Below are 22,979 nucleotides of genomic sequence, written 5' to 3'. Positions count from 1 at the left end.
TTTTAACATGACTCAAATATTTATGAATTTAAAAACAATTTATTGATACAAGAAATTACATTGACATAATGTCGTAATAATTCAAATATATTACATGAAAGTTTGGTCTCATATGATAGTCATATTGGGATGGTGGGTAAAGGTCGGATTAGTGTCCTGTAAATATCGGTGTTAGAGTTTATTTTTAACATGACTCAAATATTTATGAATTTAAAAACAATTTATTAATATAAGAAATTACATTGACACAATGTAGTAATAATTCAGAGATATCATATGAGAGTTTGGTCTCCTATGATAGTCATTGGAATGGTGGGTAGGGGTTGGATTAGTGTTCTATAAATATTGGTTAAGTTGTAGATAGCTGCATCTAAGTGAGTAAGTAACTTAGGCGAATGAGCATCTAGGTAGTCGGTAGCAACCATTTTAACGAGGGAAACAACTACTTTGGTATAGTTGGTTATAGTATCCCGCTAAACCTGGGCAGTTGTAAGGTTTCTAGAGGTATTTTGGTGATGCGAGCTAAAAAGAATGTTTTCTTAAAATATATTCAAAAAAAACTTTGTTGGAAAACTTGAGTTGAGAGAGTAATTCAATGGCTCTACTTTTAAAGCCAAAAATTCGATGTCGAAAATTGCATTAATCTGATGATGTAATAATCCAAAGATATTATACGAGAGCTATGGTAAAATTACAACAAAAAGTGATTATGTGTATGAAACACAAAACAATGAAACAATAGTATAAAGAGGCTTTGCAAGTGGTTCGATTATTAGAGCAAAACATACATAAACTATTATTTAATATTCTTTTTTATAATGTGTCATTAGTATACCATTATAATAATATTTTTGCTTTCGGAAGTTAAATGATGTTAAAGTATTATAAGAGGAATTTTTAAGATAATTAACTTAACCACTTTATAATTAATGCATTATTGAAACGGCACAACCACTTTGCTTTAAATGCGACATAGTTTGCTTAGTTGGTATGGTAATAAATATGCCCAATTACCTATTTCGGTTCGTTTGAGTACTTTATCTTATGTTGAACGTATATTCATAATTGAACAATTTAAATCACTTCTTGAATGAGATCTGTCATTTATATATTCAAATTGTGTGACAATATACATCTAAGTGGTGTGAGTTATCTACTCGCTTCTAATAATGTGTTAATTTGTTATAATGCTAGATACATTACCTGATATTGGGCACTTGGTAGTTAGACACTGCTTAAGACATAATTCTCGAGGGGTAAGCTTACCTGCATAACACAATTACATGTTACCTTTGACAAACCATTTTGACTTGGCAATTTACTGCATAATTCCCAGCTACATGTTTTATTATTTCTTTGTCTGGTTAAGCCTAAGTTAGGCCACTCATTTTGTTTATGCCTTTTGCTTTTTAAGACATGAATGAGACACGCCCACTTCATCCAAAGGCATCTAAATCACAAGAGATCACTGGTTTACTAGGGACAAATTGTTTGTGTCAAAATTGGTGTGCCCCAAAAGGGCTGCTAAGATTATCCTCTTATTCTTTGTGTATATCCTTTTTGTAAAGTGAGATCGAAATTTCTTTTTTTTTTAAGCTCCATTCAAGTTAGAGTATCATTTTTTAGATCGAATCAATTATATTAAACTAAATAAATCTTAAGTCTAATACTGAATCAAATAAGTTAAGAGTTTGATTTAAATATATTATTAAAGAAGATTTGAATTCATGTTTTTTCATATATAAAATCTTTTCTTTTATCATTTAAACTGAGATCTTAATGTTGTTCAAGTTGCGGAACAATTCACCAGCCACTAACCGTGGCAATAAATCAGTTGTCAATCTTGGCAACTCATAATCATCTCCTAAATCACACTTTTTCCACTCAAAAAGCCTTTAATCTTACATGCAAAAGCATGTTTATCACTTGATGAAAACTCTCTTGTCAACGAAAGTGAATTGTGATTTGACTTATGTTCTCCACAAACCTGTTTGGGGTCTGAAAATCGAAATAATAAAATTATATATACATAATTTTTGAATATATAATTAAATAAATAAATAATATATTATTATATGAATAAATTAAAGGTATTTAAAATCGGTTACTTGAACTGGTTTCACAACTTTTCAAACCGAACTAATTTAAAGATTAATCTATTTTTAATCGAAATGAAAGTATTAATTAACCGAACTGAATTTTATATTTTGTACCAAATTTAAAAGATTATGCTATTTTATTATTATTTTTAAATAGATTCAATAATCTATTAATTTTTTATTTGTTCTTTTCAAAATTGATTCAATTTGGTTCAATTAACCGGTTGTAAAAAATAGGCAAATCGGTTTTTCTATCTGTTTTAATTGATATCTGAATGGGTTTTTCAAATAACCTATTTTTCAGTTCAATTTGGTTATCAAATATTTTTGAACACTCCTATATTGAATAATTTTGAATTAAGAATAAAGTAACATTAATTATTATATAATAACACATTATTTATGTTTCCAATTGTGTATTTGAAACTGTGTTCACATGACATTGGTCGAATCAAAATACTTACCACCATAATTTTGTATTTTTCTTTAATTATATATAAAAATGGAGTCTGTTGAAACTTGTACAAGTATTAATATATTTCTGCAGTTCAATTAATTTCATAAGGAGGAGGATTGGCCATACCATAATAACACTAGCAGGCCCTGAAGCAGGGAACTATGTTTGTGTCTTTATGTAGTTTTTGTGTAATTATAATGGTAAGCTAATTTTGTTGAACCATTTGTTTTCTAATTTTTTACCTATTTAAGATATCTCAGTGCCTTACTGCTCTGTAGGTTTTGTTTTAGCAGTGAGATAATTTATTTGTAATTAACTTAATTAATTATATATGCATAGATATGGAGTTTCTCCAGGATTCATGTTAACTTTAAGTGAAGCTTCGCCATTTTTCAGTATCCATTAATGCTCATTATTTCAATTTCTACTTGGAACAATTTAATGCACAGCAGTTTCACCAACCATATTCATGATAAATAATTTATAGAATTCCAGCTCCAAAGCTTTGACCAGTCATGGAAACCTGCATCTGAACATGGTACTGTTACTCTCACAGCTGTTAGTGGATACAGAAAGCTGGACCTTAAAGAAGTTCTCATGGGAATGGAGTTTTTTAACCATTGGATTGAATTGAATTATAGGGGTGGATATTTCTTCTACCTCTGCAGAAGAAAGGGGCTGCTGTGAACAAAGATAAAAGGCAGGTGACTATCACATCTCTGCCAAATGTTAATGGAGGACACATATTGAACTGGCTCTGTACTTGAGAAAATAAGAATAAAGTTGAATCTGATTATGAAATTGGGTCATCCCATATCATGCAAATCATCTCATAGACTCCAATCATAATGTCTTAAAAGCTTCTCCCCACCATTTCTTTTTAAGAAGATGTTCATAACATATATAAGGCTAAAAGGATAAAGTTAGAAATTAGGTTCTTCTGGTGTCCCACATGAACCACCATTAAGCTAGCAACAACCCACCCACCCACTTCAACTTTCCGTTTTGTTCATGCAAAAAGATATTGAATCTAAATCAAAAGAGAGCTCTACGAATCGGTCCACATGGCAAAAACTGGCATGTTGGAAGGCATGGAGATTGGAGGAGGCCTCCTCTCAGCAGTAGGAATCCAAGAATTCACTGTGGTTGTTAGACTGTTGAACATCTTGGCCGCTGACCCAGGCATTGCATATTGCAGGGGGGCACTGCTTCTATCTGGGGTGCATTCTCTTGAGCTGCTCAATGTGGTCACCAACGAAGAGGCACTTGATAAATGATTCCCCATCTTGGTTGAATCCTCCACCTCTTGTTGACCTGAGCTCAATGTATCCATCCCCATCACACTTTCAGCTGCCATTGAGAAAGCTTGAGCCTTATAATTATCAATGATAATTGGCAACTTCTGCTCAAGTTGCTGCTGAGATGATGACGATTGATACCTGTCGCCTCCATGAGCAGAAAGGTTGTTGTGATTAGTGACCTCAAGAACACGAACAGGATCAATGTCCTTGTTGCGCCGAGCCAGTTCTCCTGCAAGAAGGGTTGGGCTAGCCATGATTCGTTCGACATCATACCTTGTAATGTCAAAGTTTGTCACAGCATTTATCCCACGAAATTTTATAGCAGCAATGTCATAAGCTTCAGCAGCTTCCTCTTGAGTGCCTGAAATTTTAATTAGTTCAATGAAAACCATAATTAGATAATGATAAAACAAAATTAAAACAGATAATTAAATTAGCAAAGCACCACTAAATTGAGCTTTAGGTGGGAATATCTTTTTGTATGAGTAAACGTGTAGCAACAGCCTTACAACAGCTTTATTTTTTTTTTGAGCAGGCGAGCTTTAGCAAAAGCTTGGTCTACACTGACTACAAGCACTATATATGCAATCCAAAAGTTCAGCCTTATGTAACATCAACAGTGACTAAAAAGAGTTTCAAAGATCCCAAGAGCGGTTCAAAGATTAACCTTTGGAAGTGATCATAAAGCATATCCTTTCTGATCTCTCAATTGTTATTGTAAACAAACAAAAGAAAATGATTGAATGTTGAAAAAAATACACAGTATTCGGTAAACTATACGGGAATTTTGTCAAAGACATTCAAGATTCATTAGAACTCACTGAATGTCCCCAGATAAAGATCCTTGTTTCCTGCAACTCGGCCGATTCGAGCTTGCCATCGTCCGTGTTGATGATGCCTGCTAAAATTAAATCAGAAATCATTATTGCATTCATGTGTACAGTCAGAATTAGCTAATGCAACTACGGAGAATAATAGGACCTTGTTACTCCTCTGTACATTGAAGCTCCCCTAGAAAAGCCACTACTTTTCCTGCATAGAAGGGCTTAATTATTCAGAAAAAAAATTTAAGAATATTACAATGGTATAGAAAGATGCAAAGATTTACCTCCTCAAGTGAGCAACATACTCCTGCCTGGTCATGCCCTTCATGTCTTCAAGCTCCTGTTGATAATTTTCCAGCTGATGAAGCAACTTAATTACATTAATTAGTAAGAAAGGTTGAAAAAGCCCTTTATAAGTATAGGAATATGTTAGATGAACTAAGATCATTACAGGGAAATTTATGTGTGTTGAGGGTCCCCAGTACTTGAGAGCAGCTAGATCATAAGATCTTGCAGCTTTCTCTTCCATATCATAACCTCCTGAAATAAATATTTTGGATTTACTTGATCACATGGCAATAAAGAATAGAATAAAATACATAACAATCATACATAAAAAAAGGCTTACCCAGATAAACTGAGAATCCATCATTGAATTCAAAGGGCACCCCAGCCAAGCATAAAACATCAAAAATCAGTAATATATATAGTATAATTGCCACTGAAGGTAAATAAAATCATGTGGCCAACAGTAAAGAAGCCACTTTATTTTCTTCACTAACCTTGCCTTCCTTTTCTACTCTGCCCTTCTTTCTTGCAACTATTATCCCATAGATGAGCTTCATATCTACCAGTCCATCTATGCCTGAAAAATATTGCACTTGAAATAATCAGAACAATATATTAAAGAAAATATAGACAAAAGACAAGATAGAGTAAGAAAGGGCAGAAGAAACACTAGTGTGCATAATAATAGGCAAAATAACATAAAAGAAAGATATTTTTAATAAAAAGGAATTAGGAAAAATATTACCTTGTGACACCTCTATACTGAGAGGTTCTCTGACCAAATGTATCAATCGATTTCCTATGAACAGTTTGCTTCTGATCCCCTTTGTCGGGTCCTCGTTTCTTAGTTTCCATGGTGATGGAGTCGGTCATAGTGTGTGTGGGCTGCTGTGAAGCAGTGACACAGCTTGACTGTGACCCAGGGCTCATAGATAAGCTCAAAGACTGTAAATTCATATATGACATTGCACCGATATTATTAGATTCAGATCCATTATCATTCATGCAATAGACCATTTTCTGCTGCATTTCATGGTCAGTTTCATAGTCCCTTGAAACCCAGTTCTTCATGCTATGCATAGCATCATCCTCCATTGTTGGGAGGTGTAGGTTGCAGTCTGCGACCAGGGATTCTTTAGCTTTTCTGTCTCCCATATAGGAAGAAGTAAAACATTGATATTGTTGGAGCCTGGAATTTTCGTGGAGTTGGTTCAGGAGATTTTGGTGAGTAGGGCTTTGGTTGAAATAGATACTGCTGTCTAAACTAAGAGCCATAGCTTCTCGGTCGTTGCTTTCATAGTGATGGGTCCCCATGGAAGTACTACCAAAGAAGTCTTCCAGTTTTGGTGTTGAAGTTGCTGTTACCATTCCTTCACATTAATAGTCAAAGACAAGATAGCCCAGAGGTTTCAATAAGCATAATGTTAACATTTTTCATTTGTCAAAGAAGAATTTAGCAACCGTTTTAGATGAAAAAAATAAAATGCTAGTTGAACTTAAGTTTGAGCCTAACCTTGTGGCTGTTGAGACCTGGTCAAAGCTTCCATTAAGCAAAGAGAGCCATCAGACTTGAGTGGCATGGCAGGCAAAGAAGGGTACAAGGCAGCATTTCGATGATCAACTTCGACGCCATAGTAAAGGCCGTAATTTTGTAATGGGGGTTGAAAAAAGCTTGTTGGGATGGCTGTAGGAATATGAGAAGAACAAGAAGAGGAAGAAGAAGTAACTTCCATTTTCATGTGAGGCGAAAGAGAGAAACCTAACCAGCCATTGTTGTTGAGGTTATGGTTGTTATTGTTGCTATCCTCATCGTTAATGGACTTCATCTTCTCTGTAAGTTGCTATCCTCTAGACAAGTTTCTCTTGTTGCAAAACATCTCAACATTGGATACAAATAAACAACTTACCCCATTTTCAAAGCTAATCTTAAGGTCTTTTTTTTAACTTAGTTGAACGAAGGATTGGACAAAATCTAAAGACTCAACTAAACAAATCCAAACTACTGCACAAATCTTTCTCTCTCCTTAACACTGAAAAGATTTCTAAAGAAAACAAAGCAAGTTCCTTTAAACTAAACAAAAAGAATGAGTTCCAGCAAGCAAATGCCGGGCATCCATCCAGCATTCCATTGGGATCTGTGTATGAGAAAGACCTCTTCTTTAATTTTTTGCTTTACCCTACGCTCCTCTTCCCTCGACTTCCTTTATCTTTTCCCTCGAAACCTCAGCTAGAGATATACAAAACACCTCAATACTCCCAAAAATCCAGCAGTTAATACCCATGTTATTGTCTTCTCTCTGTGTAATTCATTATGCTTAAAATACCAGTGGACTTAGTGGGTGCGCCTATTTGATATAACACACAACTACATACAGTAAAGTCTTTAATGTTTCTCAGGCTTTGAATAGATTTTCTACAGGCAGAAGACATACTGTCCATCCCGTCATTTCACAATTCTCTCATCTGGCCCTACTGGTTTGCAGCTCAAGAAAAATAGCTACGTACATGGGTGCCTTCTTCCATTTTTACGCAGCAGTAGTATCATCACAGACGACGCCGTTTTCTGAAATCCGCGTTTAACTAACACCACGCCAAGTCATACTCAGATGGATTTTTACCTTATCCTTTACAACTTCCAATGTGCCACTGCCACGACCCACATCACCACTTCCATAATATAATAATCCGATTACATGTGTCAATTCTTGCGACGGTTAAATCCGAATGGAATCAATTTAATTTTGGTAGTTTGTTTGATTTGGTTTAGATTAATTTTAATTTATTTGATTTGGATATTTTTAAAATTATGTTAAATTTGAGTTAAGAAATATTTTATTTGATTTAATTTAAATATAATTTGAATTTATAATTTAAATTTATAACTCAATTCAGTTTAAATTTGAATTTATAATTTAAATTAATTATTTAGATTTATAATTCGATTCAATTTAAATTAATAATTTTATCTATTATTTGAATAAAATAATATCATTTTATTAATAAATTATAAATTCAAATTATGAATTTAAGTTAAATCAAACAATAAATTCAAATCATTGATTCGAATTATGAATTCTAAATGAACTCATGTCACTCAAACTCAAACTGAATTATTTTTTATTTTAATTGAATTTGACCCAAGAGGGTGTTCGAACTTAATCCGATTTGTAACCCTAATTCCAATTCAACTAGAGTTTTGTCAATTCAATTACCCATATCTTAATCTTTTTACACTTATTGTTGGTTAAAATTTTCACCCATGTATAAGGTTACAATTATAGTGTAGAAGGGCTGGTGACATTAATAATTTATCGGCTGAGTTGGGTTTGCATAAATTTGTTATATTAGTTCTTACCAGCTTTATGATTAATTAAAGGCAAAAGCACTTATTCCTGCCCAAAAATTACTTAAATCTAAAGTTTTCACTATTTAATTTTTGAAAAACTCTTTTATCTACTCATAAATTATTAAGTATGTTAGTTTTAAAAGTAAAATCATTATTTTATTTATAATATTAAAAATAAACTAAAATTTTATTTCATTTTCACCTTTAAACCCTACAAATTAACAATTTTCTCTCTTAGTAAAGTTTAAAAAACAATATTTTCCTCTTTAAGTTTTACTCTTCAATCTCTAGTCGCTCCTCTGGCACTATCTCTAGACATGTTCTCTCCTTCCTCTAATTGACGATTCAAGTTGGAAAGACAGACAATAAATCTTATCTTCATCTAGAAAGACGAATAGCTTTGTCGGCCCGATGAAACTTTTTATCTTCTCAATTTGAAGCATCAGCCAAAGGAGAGAGAGATCGTTAGAGGGAGATAATGCATTTGAAGGGAGAGACCATCGAAGATGGCGTTAGAGGAGCGGTTGGAGATTGAAGAGTAAACCCTAAGGTCAGAAATGTTGTTTTTAAAATTTTTGCCTATGGAGAAATGGTTACTTTTTAAGGTTTATGAAAGAAAAATGAGATAAAATTTTAAAACTAATAGACTTGGTTAACTTTAACCGTATATAGGTGGGTAAAAGGGTTTTTCAAAATTAAAAGATAAAAACTTGTGAGATAAGCAATCTTTGGGTGTGGAGAAAGTCTTCCGGCCTGAATTAAATCAAATACTGTAGCAGGGCCTCTTTTCCTTACCACAAGAAAACTAGGAAACAAACTGATCTCTAACAGCATCTTTGTTGGCAACTTAAGTTGCCTTAAATAAGAGTACTCCATGCCCAAATCCCTTTTTTTTTTTTTTTTTTCATTTGGGTGGTATTGTATTTAATACCAAAATTATGAGCCAGCAAATTTTAGTTACTTGTACAAACCGAAAAAAAATTTTAATTACTTGTGTAAATTGAACAAAAATAAAGGATGATGAATTGGGTGAGGATATGTATAATTTGATTCAAACCCTAAAACTGAATCAAATTACTTAAAAATTATGATTTGATTTGGGTTGATAAATATTTAGAATACTGTTTTCAGTTTAGGTTTAAGTTTGAGTGATTTTCAAATGGAACCAAATTGTTAAAAAAAATACATATATAATTATATTTGATATAATTTTTCAATAAAAAATTAAATATACAACTTATTTTTTATATGTATATTGTATATATATTTCATATTTATTGTATATATTTATATTATATTATAGAAAACTATAATTCAATTAAATTTATTAAATAGTATATATTTTGAAATAAATAATTTTAATATATTTAAACTAAACTAAATCATATTTTTTCAGTTTAATTTGAAACTTAAAATAATTTAGTTTGATTTGAAAATTTTTTAAATTATTTTTTAATTTAAATTTAAAAAGTCGTAAACCGTATCAAATCAAATTATATACACCCTTAGAATTGAGTGTTGAAGGGTTAAAAAACAAATAAGCAAATGAAATCAGAAAATATAACTACATTATTATTATTATTATTATACAATTAATAAAACAAGTCAGCCTCTTCAGCTGATGATCCATATATTATTCTTCTTACTGTACCCTCGTGTGAATAGCATAACCAACCGAACTTAGGATTCCTCTCTCAGTGGAATCACATTTTAAAATTGAATTAATTATACGGTATAAATTAAGTATTTAATTTTAATATAAACTTATCGAATCTTAAATTTAAATTCTTTTATATGATAAAGGTATATATAATTTAATTTAATTATAAAATCAGATTAAATTATATAAAAATTATGATTTAATTTAATTTAAATTAATAAATTTTTGAAAAACTATTTTTAGTTTAGATTGTAGTTTGAATAACTTTTAAATCATATTGTAAATAGTATTTTTTTAAATATTTACATACTTATAATTAATTAAAATTTTTAATAAATAATTAAATAACAAATCATATTTTTAAATTAAATTAATTTTATCATATATAAAATTAATTTTACATGTTTTGTCACTTAGCCTGCCGGTCATGCAAGCCCAGTGAACTTGTTGGTGATTTTTGTCAGGCCGTCGCTAATGATCTTTAGAATTATTGACTGAGGTGGAAGAAAGAAACAGTGAAAAAATCTTTAATTCTGCATGATCTAGATCCTAGATAAAGTCAACACCTGGCTCCAGACAAAAAGCCAGAGGTAGGGGCGCCCAGACCAAATTGGAGGGAAGGAAAGACAGCAAAGACTCTGTCCTAATTCTGTGTCTGTCATGTCTTATCATTCATAAATCATCAATCTAATCTTCTTAATATGAGCGGATGGGAATGGCATCAGGTTGGATGGACGTATTAAAAGTTTATTCAATTTTTTATTATTAATATTATTTTATTAATTATAAAATAATTATTATTTTATTTTATATATTAAAATATTATTAAAATCTTTTTTATTTTAATTAATATAATAAATTAAAAATATTTTAACATAATTTTTGAAAAAATATATAAATAAAATAATATATTAATATTTTTTTATCTTTAATTAAATATAAAAATGGTTTATATTTATAAATTTTTATTAAATATATATAAAATTATGTTTATACATAAATAATGTTTAAATTAAAAATAAAATAATATTTAATTATATAATAATATATTATTTTTATAATTAAATTATATAATAAATCTATACACATATAGCATCGGTCTTGAATTTATACCGGTCAAAAAAAAGGCCCCATGAGTGGGCACTGGTCACCATTCTGTAAGCAAAAGCTTTGATATATACATAACATAAGGTCTAACTCAAAGTTATATCAATATTCCTTGAAGGGGCCCTTGAAAGAGCATGCTTTTGGTAGAATGAAAGGCTTTATGTCCTTCTCTATCGTTAAAGCCTTATAATACTCGCAGAATATTGCTAACCCAACTCTCGATACCTCTCAAATTCTTTTAGGTCTACTTTCAAATCAAACCTAACATTTGAAAGCTCTTCGTATCTTTGTTTACCAGTGGTAATTGCTCTCATATTAATTATTCAAACAATAGGGTTTGGGGCTAATGACAAAATTAATCATACTAACTATAATTAAACTTCTTCTGATTTCCCAGATTAAACTCATCAATTTCTTTCCAAAACTGGGCACACTAATGAATCTTAATACGGGAAATTTGTATTTTAGAGTTTAGAGGATGATGTTTGCTATAAAAAATGCAAAAGGGCATGCATTTCTTTTTGCACCATATTGTTGTGTTTAGCTTAGGAGTGTGTTTTGTTTTGGAGGGGTAGTTTCAGTATCTTACTAGTATTTTATAACACTTCTAAACAAATTTTATTTCAATAAATATGAAAAAGATATTAGGTTTATATGTGTATTATTTATCAGTTGAAAATTCTGAAAGTTAAGATTAGTTAAATAGTCTATGAGTTTTCAAAAATATTTAGACAAGCTGCAAAACCTAAAAATAAAATACGTTACAATATGCTGCATGCAAATTTGCATGACCAAGTTCATGGAGACAGATTTTCTAGGAAGAATGATGGGGTTTGAAAAGAATGTGTGGGAGACTTAGGGAAGGGAGGGAAAGAAGTTGAGAAGTAAGGCAAAAATGAAGGAGAAGAGAAAAGAGATTGATTTTCTTTGTTATTGTAGTAATGATGAGTAAATCCACCAATGACATATTACTAGAAATAGTGCATGGTCTAACAAAAGAGCTCTGTGGGTGCCTCAGCAAATTTTGCTTTTCTTTCTTTCATTATCAACCTTCACCATTTCGTTGGTGGGAAACAGATGGGGAAGGCTCGGTTGGTGGTGCCTCTTTTATCTTCAATTGTCTGCTTTTAATAGGGCCTGTCATTCACCTTTATTAGATTTGAGTTTCAGCCCAATTCTCTCTGCTGTGTAAAGACCCTTTTGCCCTCTCTGCTCTGGTTATAGCATTGGATTCATACCAGAAAACTTGCTGTTAACTTCATAAATATATGCATCATAGTTGAATTTATTTAAGCCTAATGTTGTTGGGTTCCACTCAAAAACAAGTTCTTGAAAATTGTTCCACAACCTTCTTTTGCTGGTATCATAGGTGATAATTTAACAATGATATAAAACCTTTATTTAAAAAAAAAATAAAATTGGGTAGAAAGTGACTCCTGGGTTCTGTAATTTTTGCAGTGCCAAATTAAGGAAACGGATTGGAAATTACAATGTTGCCTCGTTTTAGCATCTTTCAATTTATTTACTATTACAATTACAAGAACTTAAAATAAAGTCTGCATAAATTACTGATGGAGACCAAGGAAGTCAGCAAAGAACTCGCCAAAGCAGCGGCATGATCCATTGAATTTGAGGGGACCAATGATTTGGGTCAAAGCAAAGAAGATGAAAAAAAGCATATCTCCCACATTCTCAACTCTTTCTTGGGAGTGACGTCCTAACTTCTTCAATATACCTCTAGTTTGTGGTTCATATAATCATTGGGTCACAGTTTTTACGTGTTTGAACTTGGTTGTTAAACTTTCTTGAGTTGGTTCATGTGAATATTAATATTAGATCTCTTTGATTATCATTGGGTTCGTATCAGTTACCAATAAAGCTAAATTCTTAATCCCCTTGGTTTCTTGTTGTTGAGCATAGTTATTGTTGGATTCTGCAGGTTTCATGGATTGGGGTCATAATTTGTAAAGCAAAGGATTTAAGACTTGCTGAAAAACTTTCTTTATTAAGTCCATTCCATTTAACTCCCTCAACTAATAACAACTCTTCCACATATGAAATTTATGACACATGAAATTATAGTTTCTTGTTTAAGTTGAAACGAGTGGAAAAGAACAAGTCTCTAACCCAAAGGGGAGACCATTGAAGAACTGCAAACAAACCAGTCATGTGACCAAATACAATCTGTTTGGGAGGTTTATGACTCAGAACTTTCTTTGCTACATGCCTTGCAAAAACAGTAGCATCCGTCGCTTTACTGCCCTGCGAAGCTTTTGCTCTCTCCGCGATAGAATCCGTAAAATCTTTATAAAGTTTCCAGTCATAATTCCTCAATCGTTCCACGTTATTACTACCTAAATTTGATCTTATAGCACCAGGCAACACAAGCACTACATTAATACCAAAAGGCCTCAACTCCAGGCGCAAAGTATTAGACATCGCATCAACTGCGGCCTTGCTAGCACAATAAGAACCTGCCCATGGCGTCGCCACTCGCCCCACAACGCTTCCTATATTTACTATGCTCCCGCTGCGCCTTGAGGCCATATGGGGCACAACTTGTTGCACTAATCTCAGCTGCCCCATTGTGTTAATTTCCCAAGCCTGCCTTATTGTGTTTAGGGGAAGTTCTGCTAGTGGACCTGTGCTTCCTATCCCTGCATTATTAATCAAAATGTCAATGTGACCATACTGGGATATGATTTTTTCCACTGCTGATGATACACTTTTATCTGATGTAACATCTAGCTCGATCGTTTCAATTCTTTCCGAACTAAGTTCTTCCATATCGTTCATGCGTTGAGGGATGTCGGACGCCACGACATGGCAGTTTTGCTCTGCGAATGCCTTGCAGTACTCATAACCAATGCCGCCTTTGGCACTGCCGGTGACTAGAACCACCTTGGGATCACTCATGTTTCTTATTCTTATTTTGCTAAAAAAAAAAGATTACCCTTCATTCTTATAAGCAATTAGAAAGTCCCATGCCAGATCCGTCAATAGTGTCTTGTTAATGGTTTTAGGCATATGCTGCAGCATATACTTGTTATAATCAAGATTGGCCAGCTCCGGCCTTACGGATCATTTAAATTGACGTTAGTAATTGCATTTTTGCTACTTGGATTGTTCATAGCGGTCCATTTTTGCTATAAATTAAAGAGTTGTCAAGGGTGTTTTCGCATTTTCAAAGTGATGAGGTAGAACTTCTCTCTCTCTCTCTCTCTCTCTTTTTTTGTTAACGAGAAAACTTTATTTGAAATAAACCACTTTTCAAGATTGAATTGACACTCTAAACAGGTAAAATCTTGAATCCAATAATTAATCTCATAACTACTGTATCAAATAAGTTAAAAGTTTAATCTTGAAATATTATCGAAAAAAATTTGAATATTTCTCTCATGCTTGGAATCAATGTTTTTAAAATCAAACTAATGGTTGAACCGGTTATTCTATTGGTTTACGGTTCAATCAATTCAACCGGACAAGCCATCAACTTAACCTATTACCAAATTATTATATATTTCTTCAATAGTGTCAAATATTTACTACATTTTTTAGATATAAAACATATAAAATATATAAAATATAATTTCAAATATATTAATTAAACAATTGGCCTTCTATTACATAGATAAGGAAAAAAAAGAAATACAAATTTATCATTAATTCAATTAAGATCTTATAAATTGTAACTTTTTTAAGTTTTAATAAGATAAAATTTGTGTAGTATTATATAAATTTTGTTTTATTAGTTTTATATAGTTTTTCCGGTTCAACAGATTTACCGAATTTAACTGAATTTCAAACCAATCAATATTTATAAATAAATCAGACTGGATTGTGAAATTGAATTAGGTTATAAACTGATTCACGATTTAACCAATCAAACTGCGAATCTAGTTCAGTTTTAAAAACACTACTTTGAATTCCTTTTCTTGGCCACTCAAGCTAGCTACCTATTGAAGGCAAGAGCTTGTCATTTTCACATAAACACAGTAAACATTAAAACTGAGTAATGCCATTAAATGAAGAAGGGGTTTGGTAAGTAATTCACATGGGGAACAAAAAATCCAAACAAAATCTTAATAAGATCACAGAAGCAGCCATGAGGAAAAAAGCACAGTGTAGATAGCAACCCGTCTGAGAGTGACAACAGAACAGTGTTTGTGCTATATGGTAGCAATGGATTAAAAGATGATTGGCTTCTATACCTTTTTTATAGGGAGAGTCAAATTTCACACCAATAAAGTGCATCCTCAATTAAACCATCCATGCCAGTTCCCTGCAAACTCTAAACCTCATAACTCTTCTCTAACCCACTTTACAATCTCTCCAGTTGTCTCTCATCTCTGTAATGTCACAGGAATGTCACATTCAAAGATAAGATTCTTTCTACAGCTACTTTAGACAGTTGCATTCTATAGAAAATATATTTCTTTTTATTCTTTGACACTTTCTTCAAAATATAAGCTGTTAAAAGGCTGTGACAACTCTAAATCTAAACTCTGGTAGTGTTGTAGCCCTGGTTATAAGATATGCCCTAGAAGTTTTTGTTTCACAGAAAGATTAAACCCTTGAGATATAGAATGAAAGGCAGCAGCTAGCAAACCCTATCCACTAATTGAATTCAAGCCACAAAGCAACAATCACCAAATTACTCTCATTCCTAGGGAACCCATATGGCCCTGAAAAGAGGGCGCAAACAAAGCAAATGAAATCAAGTAAATATATAAATATATACATATATATGTCTGTATATGCGTGTAATGTGTCGATGGGTTTCTTTCAAGCAACAATCCAAGACCCCTTAACACATCTTGATTAATTTCATGTCAACTAACAAAATCCTTGGAAATATGGATTGATTTGCTTTTCTCATTTTTGCATTTCTACAAAAGGACGAGGAAAGAGAATTGCAGACTTTGTTTTGGCATTTGGGTTTAATACTAAATGTTGTGAGACAAATTTGAACTAAAATGTAAGGAAAAGGACAGTCATCTCACACATTTATCCCATATTTACAAGGCAGAAACTCACAAGCATTTGTTGTTCATCTAAAATGATAATAATTCCCCTTCAATATGCATATGTATCCGATAAATTAGTGAAAAGGGAAAATGGAAATTATAACAAAATTTAGGTTGATGAAAGGTAAAAACAAAACAACACAACCAAATAATCATTATATTTAATCATTCAATTTATAAATACTTCTGAAAGGTCAATGTGTATGGACTAAATTGCAAATAGATAAACAAAAGTTTGCTAGGTTTTATCTGTACAATATTGCCAGTTGCATGCAAATGTTTTCGCCTTTCCTTGCTGCTTTCTCACATGAGTGTATGTTTTATATAAATTTGGATACCACTAAAATACCTGTAACATCAAAAGGCTAAATCATAAGCACCTATAATGAACAAGAAATAGATCAACTGCATGGTTGAGTAAGATGATCTTGGTCAAATATGATCAAAGTATTTCAACTGAGTAATATGGGTAAAAAGAATATACAATAACAAAGATCTCAGTCATTAATTCCATCATTGGTTTAACTGAATGACTAAATAAAAAGATAAACCTTTCTCTTTGTATCAAGTTGATGGATCTTTTCAATTAGAGGATCCTCTATATGGATGATACAAGCAAGTCTGAGAATGTGTGACTCTACACTAATATAATAACAAAAAAATCAAATATGCATTAATTGTGGTTGACAAAGAAAAACATACATTTAATCTTAGGTACACTCCCTAGTAATATACTAGTGTTACATACATATCTTCCTTTATAATTATTTCTCGGGTTTCATTTGCCCCTACAATAAGCTTAAATATCACATTAACCCCTTATGTTTTAGAAACAGCCATAATCCCCAAACTAGTCAACACCAATAATTATGCCACCTACTGCCATCTAACATAAAAAGACTATTGAAATAGCTAATATGCACCAGAATAACCCCAAGGTACACTTTCTAAAATGAGACAATTTCATGACCTTCCAAAACACTAAAATACCCCCACTGTATCAATCAAATTTTATAGAGAAATGACACTAAGTAAGCAACCATTATTTTTTCATTCAGCCTATAGCAATCAGTTTGGCCAACTATAAATACAAAAGCTCAAATAAACAAAATACATTCTTTCTCATTCATTCCTTATTATTGTTGTTTCTTCTAAATGCTTTGAACACAACCAAACACAAGTTTTATATAGGAGCACATAAAAATATTGGAATGGCACAAACCACCAATCACATCAATGTCAAAATTCCAATTCCAGAAGCTCAAACCCATCTGCAAATGCGGCCGAAGATCTACTATGTTACAATCATTCTTTACAACGTAACATGGGGTCATCAACAACTTTTTGATTTTATATTTCTTTTGAAAAGCATATTAATATGTGGTTTATAATTTTATTATATATACATATATATATCAAAAGAGAATCATTTATAAAACATATCCCATAAAAGAATTTGTAAATAAAGATGAGAGATAAATCTTTAAGCAGTCCTTGATTTTAAAAATAATGAATCTCATATTCCTTATTAAGGTTATAAAATCATAATAAAAATAAATACAACTTAGGATTTATAAAATATTTATATTTCAAACCTTAATAAAAGATTGAACCATATAACTATAAAATCTTAAAAAAACACTAAATCAAACAAATAAAAAAACCTAAGTTTTCAAAGGTAAGAGTTGTATCATTTTTATTGGAGGAAAGGAAAGAGAAAAGATCCTTTTTTTTTAAATTTTTTTAACATATTCAATTAGATGCCCATCCTAATATCAAGAGAAGGAGAAAGTGTAACTAGGTTTACCTTAAGGGGATATTGCAATAAAATCTTCTTTCTCTTTAATATATTCATTTTCAGCTATGGGTTGAGCTTACTTAAAAATCTTATCAAAATGCAAGTCCAAGATGTGACACTCAAATTAATAAGAAAGAAAGACAAACAAACAAGATCAAATCAAAGAAAATGTTAGTGGCTAGAACTAAACAAATTTATATATTTTTGTTCCTATTGAGCTTTAGGTACTATTAAATGGCCAGTCCAAGATGGGAAACTCAAGTAGGCTGTGCATCAACACCAAGTTGGGCCAGGTTAACTCCTTTCAAACTATCCTTTATGATGAAGTAAGTCTCACTTACATAGTATCACTGCCCACATGCTTGCCATTTAGTACTGCAATAAATTGAGTCAAAGGGTCATCTTTGCACTTCCAAAAAATCTCCTAACAAAAGTCCAGAGATGATTACAGAATTTAGAACTGAAACAACAAACAGAGATTGTAACAATACCAAATCCAAACTTCTTATTTAGTTTTTGTTACCATTTTTAAACTTCCCATGTTATTATAAGGTGTAAGTATAGCACAAATGAAAGGTATACCAAGAATTTCATGCCATTAGATTGGTGAGATTAGGTAGGATTGAAAAAGGAGACAGGTACTATTCTAAGAATGTTTCATATGAGAGTATTTAAATTGATTTTTTCACATATCTTTGTATAAATATGAGATTTCTTATTTTATTGTATCAATGCCACATTTTATAAACAAATGATTTTTATCAAGGGTTTTCCCGAAAAATGAATGGTTTTAATACATTGTATTATTAGAGAAAATGGGCTACCATTTTTGTGGCTATCAAAGTCTACTAGCAAGCATTTATTTCTGATCACAGTTTCAATATGGTTGAGAATTAAGAAAAAAAATTATAAACAAAATGAGAAGAGGAAGGTAACTACAATATACAAGGTCTTATGATGGAAAATTTATTTGTCACTACTATCCAGAACAACGAGGCCAAATAAAATATGAATATTTGAAGATTTCAATATAAATGAAAACTCTATTAAAGCACATTTACCTATCACAGCTGACGACTACAAAAGGTCCACCACCCTAGTATCAATGGTTTTAAAAGAGAAACATGGTTATGATTCTTCTATCACCTCAGATAACATCTAAGGCCCTAAGTAACCACTTGAACAAAATGCTCAAATTGATAATAAGGGGCTCCCAGCAGAACTTAAGTTTTGATATGTCATCTCATGTGAACAGAATATAGAACTGGATTTACAAAATAAGACAGTTCAAATACAAGACCACTTGGTCAATTTTCTTTTGACACCATCGTAGCCACTTGATTTAAAAACTAAAGTTAACACATGATTAACCTAATAGTACTTAAACTCCAACATAAGGCATCTAATTTCAATTAAAGGTAAATACTGAAATCCTAAGTTAGTTACTTCACATATGTTAATTTCAAGCATGCCACAAAGCTTGAAGAAGCAAAGGCTAAATTTAACATCAGTTCAAGAAAAGTTTAGAAAACAATTTTTCAAATGCAAACGAGCACAAATTTTACACTGACCTGATTGACTGTCAAATGGATGACTAAGAGTGTCAACAAGAACTCTGGGATGATTGCCTCTGCAACACTACTTTTTGAACAATGACATCATCAGTCTCTCCATTTTGTTGACTATCTATATCTTCACTTTGATGATCAGATAAGCTATCTTTCAAACCTGCTGGACCATCAATCTCGCTATCACCATTGTTATCTCCACTTAAGTTGCCTCTTCCCTGACATCTAATTGAGTTATTACTACGACTCTCACACTCCTCAATCTCACCATTGCTACTGTTATTTCTACTTGAGTTGGCCTTACTTTGAACTCTAATTGAGTTATTAGTACCACTTTCACATTCTTCAACCAAGTTTCCATTAAGACAAGTCCTGTCAACAGTTCCACCTGGCTGACCATTCATGTATAGTCCAATACCACCATGTTGGCTATTCCTATACATATCTCCATCACCAAAGTAATAATGAGGATAATAAGGAGGATAGTAAGGCGGATGTTGATATTGAAACTGAGGATTCCCAAATAGAGCATGGGTAGATGAAGCAATCGGTGAAGCATATGCATTCTGAAGGTAAGAGTAATCATAATATGCTTGAGCTTGAAAGCCAGGATAGCCAGAATAACCAGAAGCCAAACCTGTACTATAACAGTCATAATAATTCACATAATTCTCATTCCTATCTTTAGGCTCGGCTCGCTTAACCTCAACCCTTTTATGTTTTAGTTCATAAAAACTATTCTGCAACACATGATCTACAGCTTCCTCTAAATCAAATGTGACAAAACCAAAGCCTCTTGATCTTTGATTTTCTTTGTCTGAAATTATGACCACATCTGTTATTTTACCAAAACACTCAAAGTAACTTTTAAACTCTTCTTCGGTTAAGTTATGTGGCAAACCTCCCACAAAAATCTTCTTACTAGATTGAGTATAACCTTTCACATCACTACCATAAACACTTGAACGTTCCAGCCTATCATTTTTACTGTTTGCCGGTTTAACATCAACCTATTATGTCCAAAAATTCATATTAATTACATAATAAAATACCAAATACCAAGAACAATAAGAGAATCAGAAAAGAAGAAACCTAAAAACCAACAAAACTGAACCACAAAATCATACCAAAAACTATATAATAAAAAAATATAAAATCACGATAAATGTAGTAGAGATACCATGAGAACAAAGCCTTAAGATCCACATACATAATCATGGTACATCACAGAATGAAGCTAAAACGAACCAAACCCCAGATGCAAAATTCACAGGAAAGAGTAAAGTAACTTCCTTTTAAACTAACCTTTCTCCCAAGAATAAAATGCTGAGTTCGCAGGGCCTCTGTAGCCATGAAAGGGCTGGTAAATGTAACAAAACCAAACCCTCGTGCAATGCCAGTGAAGCGGTCTCTGATAATCAAAGATTCTTCTACTTCACCGAACCTACTAAAGTGTTGCCTCAGTGTTTCTTCAGTAGTCTCTTTCGAGACACCCCCCACAAACAACTTTGTTTTCTCAGAGACATCCATGGCCTCTGAAACAGAGAACACTTGAAACTGAAAAACAGAGGAAGAAAAGTGAAAGTTTGTTGCCAATATTAATTCTCTGCTTTTATGCTTCTGGTTTTAATTAAAGAGTTCACAACGCAATCAAACTCAAACATCCCATTTTTATGTATTCTCTTTTGTCCTTTTAACCCCAGTTGTAACTTGAAACTGAGAAGGGTGGAATTGTAATTTCATTTATTTTCAATGATGAGATAAACCTCCGGGAAAAGAAATATGACTTCCAATAAATATTAACCTTAAAAATTCTAATATCAAATGATAATAAAATTATATGTATAATTTATATATATAAATAATAATATATTATTATATAATTAGATATATTTTTTTAATTTTTAATTATTTAATAATATATTATTATTTATATCAAAAAATTGTGCATACAATATTACTTATCAAACAATATGCACATCTAAATATTGACCTAAGAAAAAAACTTATATTAAGAATTTAAGACGGGAATATTATTATTTTAAGGCCAAAAGACTTATTCCCACCCAAAGTTTAGTGTAATCCCAAATTTTCATTTGTAAATTTTAAAACCCTAAATATCTACTATTCTATTAAAATTCTTTGTAAGGAGTAAAAATAAAAATATTATTTAACTAAAAAATATTAAACAAAATAAAATTTTATTATATTTTCCTCCATTAGTTCAAAAAATTAACAATTTCTCTCATCCAAAATTTGAAAAGTTATCTTTTCCCCTTAGGGTTTGCATTTTTTCCCTCACTTCTTTAGCGACCTGAGAAAGCCAACTTTTGTACTGACACTCCATCCTATCTCCCAGAAGAGGACAAATCATTGGTCAATTGAAAATCTATTTGATCGATATGTGCATCGATCAACGCACAAATTAGCTGAACAAAGAAATACAATCTTCGTTTAGCCAATATATGTATCGATCGATGTACAGTTCTGTGTATCGTATATATTTGTGTCAACGAATTGTTAGTTGACTTTCGGTTAGGCGATGATTTGTTCTCATTTGGGAGATGGGATGGAGTGCCAGTATGAAGATTGATAGGCCTCAGTTGTTAGAGAAGCAAGGGGTAAAAATGCAAACTCTAAAAAGGGGGGGGGGGGAAGTAACTTTTCAAATTTTAGATAGATGAAATAGTTATTTTTTTAAACTAAGAAGAAAAAATATGATAAAATTTTAACTTTTTAAAATATTTTTACCTTCAATTCTAATAAAAATTTTTAATAAAATAATTAGTATATGAATTTTTAAAATTTTACGAGTGAAACTTTGAGATTACACTAAACTGTGAGTGGGAACAAGTCTTTTGGCCTAGTTTTAATAATTTAGATGAATTGATAATATTTCAACGTGACAAAATATTCCTGATTGTGCAGGGTGATGCCACAGCTAAAAGAGATTTATTTTTCAAGACTTTGGGAGGTGCTATTTAGTGATCTAAAAAACATCCCATGTTCCAAATTCCAAGATGTTGATTGACATGGATGTTCCCATTCCCAATCTAATCACTTTTTTTAATGCTTAAAAGTTGTGTTTTAGCCTTACTTCGCTTCAAGAATGTCGCTCTCCTCCTTGAAAAAGGAATAAAACGATGTGACCTAATGTAGTTTTAAGTATAATAGAGAAAACTTATGGTACAAGAGAGTATAAATTCATCAATTTTTTAAAGATATATTAAATTCAAAATTTTGATTTATCTAATTTAATCTAATCACTGAAAAGGGTGGATATAGACTAAACCAAATCAAAACACTTATTGATTTGAATTCGATTTGAATAAAAATTAATTCGACTCAAATTCGTCAAATCAATATTAAAAATATGTCAAACTTGATTTCAATAAAAATAGTTTAATTCAAATTTGACTCAAATTTATAATTTAAATTCACGATTCGGATATGTGACTCAGATTCATAATTTAAATTTGTAACTTATTGACAACAAATCATCAT

The 22,979-nt window shown here is 31.7% G+C and overlaps 3 protein-coding genes across 8 annotated transcripts; all 3 read right to left on the bottom strand.

Annotated features, from left to right (window-relative positions):
• Positions 1-3,402: 3,402 nt before the first annotated feature.
• Positions 3,403-7,382, bottom strand: LOC123199467 (AP2-like ethylene-responsive transcription factor ANT). Of its 3 annotated transcripts, none has more exons than XM_044614490.1 (9): positions 6,483-7,382; positions 5,715-6,327; positions 5,464-5,546; positions 5,310-5,318; positions 5,133-5,221; positions 4,966-5,051; positions 4,839-4,889; positions 4,679-4,755; positions 3,403-4,218 (listed from the first exon to the last, which is right to left on the bottom strand). In XM_044614490.1, exons 1-9 carry the CDS (start codon positions 6,793-6,795, stop codon positions 3,605-3,607), a joined length of 1,935 nt encoding a protein of 644 aa, XP_044470425.1. In that variant the 5' UTR covers positions 6,796-7,382; the 3' UTR covers positions 3,403-3,604. The 3 variants fall into 3 exon arrangements, with proteins under 3 accessions (XP_044470425.1, XP_044470423.1, XP_044470424.1); XM_044614488.1 differs by having other exon boundaries at positions 5,715-6,339; positions 6,483-7,377; XM_044614489.1 differs by having other exon boundaries at positions 4,966-5,039; positions 5,715-6,339; positions 6,483-7,371.
• A 5,707-nt stretch (positions 7,383-13,089) lies between these two features.
• Positions 13,090-13,998, bottom strand: LOC123199472 (short-chain dehydrogenase PC-15-like). The gene has a single exon (XM_044614495.1). It carries the CDS (start codon positions 13,996-13,998, stop codon positions 13,159-13,161), a length of 840 nt encoding a protein of 279 aa, XP_044470430.1. The 3' UTR covers positions 13,090-13,158.
• Positions 13,999-16,234: 2,236 nt separating this feature from the next.
• LOC123199469 (RNA-binding protein 1-like) lies at positions 16,235-21,142 on the bottom strand. Of its 4 annotated transcripts, none has more exons than XR_006498385.1 (4): positions 20,781-21,142; positions 19,479-20,485; positions 18,249-18,331; positions 16,235-16,458 (listed from the first exon to the last, which is right to left on the bottom strand). XR_006498385.1 is itself a non-coding variant. In XM_044614491.1 (3 exons), the coding sequence occupies exons 1-2, from the start codon at positions 21,003-21,005 to the stop codon at positions 19,511-19,513; spliced, it is 1,200 nt and encodes a 399-aa protein (XP_044470426.1). In that variant the 5' UTR covers positions 21,006-21,137; the 3' UTR covers positions 16,235-16,458; positions 19,479-19,510. The 4 variants fall into 4 exon arrangements, 2 of the variants coding, with proteins under 2 accessions (XP_044470426.1, XP_044470427.1); XR_006498384.1 differs by having other exon boundaries at positions 18,249-18,282; positions 20,781-21,141; XM_044614491.1 differs by lacking the exon at positions 18,249-18,331 and having other exon boundaries at positions 20,781-21,137.
• Positions 21,143-22,979: the final 1,837 nt, after the last annotated feature.

This window comes from Mangifera indica, chromosome 16 (assembly GCF_011075055.1).
Source record: "Mangifera indica cultivar Alphonso chromosome 16, CATAS_Mindica_2.1, whole genome shotgun sequence".
NCBI lineage: Eukaryota > Viridiplantae > Streptophyta > Magnoliopsida > Sapindales > Anacardiaceae > Mangifera > Mangifera indica.
Note: the sequence above shows the minus strand (reverse complement) of the source record. Positions and strands in the feature narration are given on the sequence as shown.

Bases quoted from the DNA above. Each gene is read 5' to 3' on its own strand.
- LOC123199467 (XM_044614488.1), bottom strand. From the start codon at position 6,795: ATGAAGTCCATTAACGATGAGGATAGCAACAATAACAACCATAACCTC. The intron at 5,547-5,714 runs GTAATATTTTTC...AATATTTTTCAG, and splicing joins CAGTATAGAGGTGTCACAAG to GCATAGATGGACTGGTAGAT. The intron at 4,756-4,838 runs GTCCTATTATTC...TAATTTTAGCAG, and splicing joins ATGTACAGAGGAGTAACAAG to GCATCATCAACACGGACGAT.
- LOC123199472 (XM_044614495.1), bottom strand. From the start codon at position 13,998: ATGAGTGATCCCAAGGTGGTTCTAGTCACCGGCAGTGCCAAAGGCGGC.
- LOC123199469 (XM_044614492.1), bottom strand. From the start codon at position 21,005: ATGGATGTCTCTGAGAAAACAAAGTTGTTTGTGGGGGGTGTCTCGAAA. The intron at 20,486-20,780 runs GTTAGTTTAAAA...TGGACATAATAG, and splicing joins ATTTTATTCTTGGGAGAAAG to GTTGATGTTAAACCGGCAAA.